The 3,192-nt window shown below is 43.3% G+C and overlaps 1 protein-coding gene across 1 annotated transcript in view; it reads right to left on the reverse strand.

Annotated features, from left to right (window-relative positions):
• Nucleotides 1-1,858: 1,858 nt before the first annotated feature.
• The window catches only part of Znf365 (zinc finger protein 365), a 21,408-nt gene continuing 20,074 nt past the window's right edge, over nucleotides 1,859-3,192 (reverse strand). Inside the window, exons 4-5 of the mRNA XM_051153184.1 lie at nucleotides 2,786-2,823; nucleotides 1,859-2,130 (exon numbers count right to left, since the gene is read on the reverse strand). Coding sequence (XP_051009141.1) covers nucleotides 1,875-2,130; nucleotides 2,786-2,823 — 294 coding nt within the window. The 3' untranslated portion in view covers nucleotides 1,859-1,874. The remainder of the gene's footprint in view (nucleotides 2,131-2,785; nucleotides 2,824-3,192) is intronic.

The following is a 3,192-nucleotide window of genomic DNA, read 5'->3' on the forward strand; positions in this document are numbered from 1 at the left end:
CTAAACCAGAAGCCACTGAAGACTCAGACATAAAACCTTTCCACAAGGGCAGGTTCAAAGTATCTGAAAACGATGAGTTCTCCTTTTCAATTTATTGGCATCCTAAGGAACTGCTTTATTCTCACTTTTAATGTAATATTCAGATGCTTGTTGCAATAACAATAATTCTACTAGTGTTAATTAGGTTACAATCTTAATTTTTTTAAAGGAATTTGATGTATGGAAACAAAGCTATATAGTCTTAAAGCCACCCACCACAAATACACACTTTCTCCAGAGTATTTAAAAATAAACTATTCATATACTTGACATATATATATAGTGTATGTGTTAATATATGTATATATGTATGGACAGCATTATTCCTGTTTTAGGAAGGATGTCAGCATGTATACACTCTAGAGACCTGATGGTATTGCTCAATTTCAGGAAAAATACTAAAATTCCTTCTAGAAGAAAATTTTTAAACAGGAGATTCTTGAAAGTTCTTCTATAAGGATGATGCCATTTGGGGGGATGGTGTCAGAGGCCATATTTCACATGCACCCCCTTTTTTCCTGAATTTGCAAAAGAATGCAGTGCACAATGAACACCCCAGGTGTGTGGCTGACAGGTAGGGAGGTGCGCACTGGTCATAGGAGCAACAGGAGGTGAAGTGAGCTTCCTGGTGGAAAAGGAAGACAGCAAAAAGAAGGGCATGCTCAACAGCTAACAGACAGGAAGCTGGTAGCGCTTCTGGAGAAGCAGGTGGTAGCAGAAAGCTGGGCGTGTCCCTGCAGCGTGGCCAGGATGGTCCTGGTATGCTGAATGTGCTCTCCTCTGGAGCATCACGCACGTGGACACCACACCCATGACGCTGCTGAGCCCTCGGGTCTTAGCAGCTGTCTAGATAGAGGCTGGTCGGCAGCTCTGAGGGTCCAGCGTGCTTAGCCAAAGAAGGCAGGTGGGGTGCACCCAGATCTGAAGAGATATGCTCTGAAGGACCCCAGATCAGAATCACACAAACCAAAAAGCCATCTGGCAATGAGAGAACTGAGGTCTAACCGAACACATCCCATAAACCACCTGGAGATTAAAATCTTGATTAACCGGAATCCTCAAGGGTTAACAGTAGTCTCTATCAAAGAGACTTTCAAGATGTCTCAAAGGGAGCCTACACACAAACACACAACAGCAAAAATCTTTTATTTCACTGCTCTCCACAAGAATTTTACGCTCCCAGCTGGGTGTGGTGGCACATACACCTGTTATCCCAGCACTCAGGAGGCAGAGGCAGGAGGATTACTGCAAGTTCAAAGCTGGCCTGGTGTGTATATATATATATCAAGTTCCAAGCCAGCCAGGGCTACATAGCATAGCAAGGCCCTGTCTCAAAACACCAATAATAATAATAACACATATTTTTTAAAGTAGAAGAACTTCACAGTCACGTACCTCACCTCATAATTCAGAGAGAGAGTGTGCAGTGGACACAAGAGCCTTGGCATCTCGTGTGGCCCAAATACTAATGGCCACTTCATAGAACCCCAGGTGCCAGGACGGCAGGAGACTGGGCCAATAATTTTAGAAGATACAGATCCATGTTACCAGCACTACGTGATAAGAGTGCTTCAACTTTTACTTTATTGGCTTTTTATTTTTTATTTTTAATTTTTGTAATTTGCCTTGCTTGCACCTAAAAAAGAAGTTGAAATAAAATCTTGGACCACTGAGACCTGCCCTGTGTTAAATTCCGGTTAATCGGGGTGTTCCTATGCGCTGTGTTCCTTGCTCTCCTACTACGCCTTCCTAGGACAACAGGTCCAAAAGGTCCAAAAGGACAACACTGATGGCTCCTGGGACATCATTCTGCAAGCTTCCGCGCCCCTCTCTTTCTAGATAATATTCACAATTGCTGTAGGCTTCTTTTTAGCCATTTTGGGCCTGAAGTTGCCTTTCCGGCTCAGGCCCAGGTGCTCCCCTTTCTTAGCTGGTCTGAAGAATTCTCTAGGAGAATCAGCTTGTTCCTGAATGGTCTTGGCAGGCGGCATCCCAGCACGGTCCTCCTTGGCTTTCTTCAGGTGGCTCCTCCCCTTTAGATGGAAATGGGTCCTCAGCTCAGGGTGGTTACACACAGAATGGCCTCTGCTTCTATAGGAGTCGGGAAAGGAATGAAAGTGGCTTTCTTTATAAATCGGAGGAAAAATAACTAAGCACTCCAGTCCACCACGAATACCATTCCCCTGCCCCCTCCAATAAGTCAAAGATACTGGTATTTCCTGCTGTGACTGTGTGATGCTAAGTCCCAGGGAGATATTTACTAGCCCTATTACTAAGTGATGAAATAGGCACAGAAAAAGTAAATGACTGCCAGAATGATGTGCACAGATGCAGGACAGAATGCAAATCTGTTAACTCAAAGGTGTTGTGTACATATTTCAAAGTATGTGACATATAAATAGTGCCTATAGAGTAGTAATAATACTATGTGTCATATATAATATATAATGTGTAACATATATGTATAAATGTATACATTACATATTAGTAAGAAAAAGCCACAATATCGGGATCATCTCTCCAGCATTGCTATAGTACCATTCACTGAACAGCTGTTAGCTATTTAAAAGTGGCACCTGCGTGCAGGTAAAAGTTCAAATAAGCCTTTAAAAACCCACAGGTTGATATCGTATCAAGCACAATAGGCTTTAAAAAAATGTACTTGTAGCTATCTTATCAAATGCAATAGGAAAGCATACAATGTAAACGTTATCCAGTGGCCCAAGTGTAAAAATGACATACGTACAGGCATCTGGGCTTCCTGTTGGATGAGACATCTGTGAGCTGATGGAAAACAAAGAGGAGAAAACATTAGTTCACTTGAAGGCTAGATGTAACTCATATGTGTACGTGTGGGGTGGGGTGGGGGGTTGAATAGATTACTCAGTGTGTGTGAGGCACTACCCCAGAATATGCACACAGCAGCTACAGAAAGACATTGACTGTGTTCCTCTGTTAGCCTCCTCCCTACTGTCTCAAGACAGAGTCTCTCACTAAACCCAGAGTTTACTGGTAGGCGAGTGGCCAGTAAATCCTGGGGAGCCATTTGTCTCCTGCACCACCACCTCTGCAGTCCTGGGCATTACATGTACACGCAGACATTGCTCCACTTTTTAACATTGGCCCTGTGGACCTGAACTCAAGTCTCCACAC

The sequence above is a fragment of the Acomys russatus genome, chromosome 11, assembly GCF_903995435.1.
Source record: "Acomys russatus chromosome 11, mAcoRus1.1, whole genome shotgun sequence".
NCBI classification, from domain to species: Eukaryota; Metazoa; Chordata; class Mammalia; order Rodentia; family Muridae; genus Acomys; species Acomys russatus.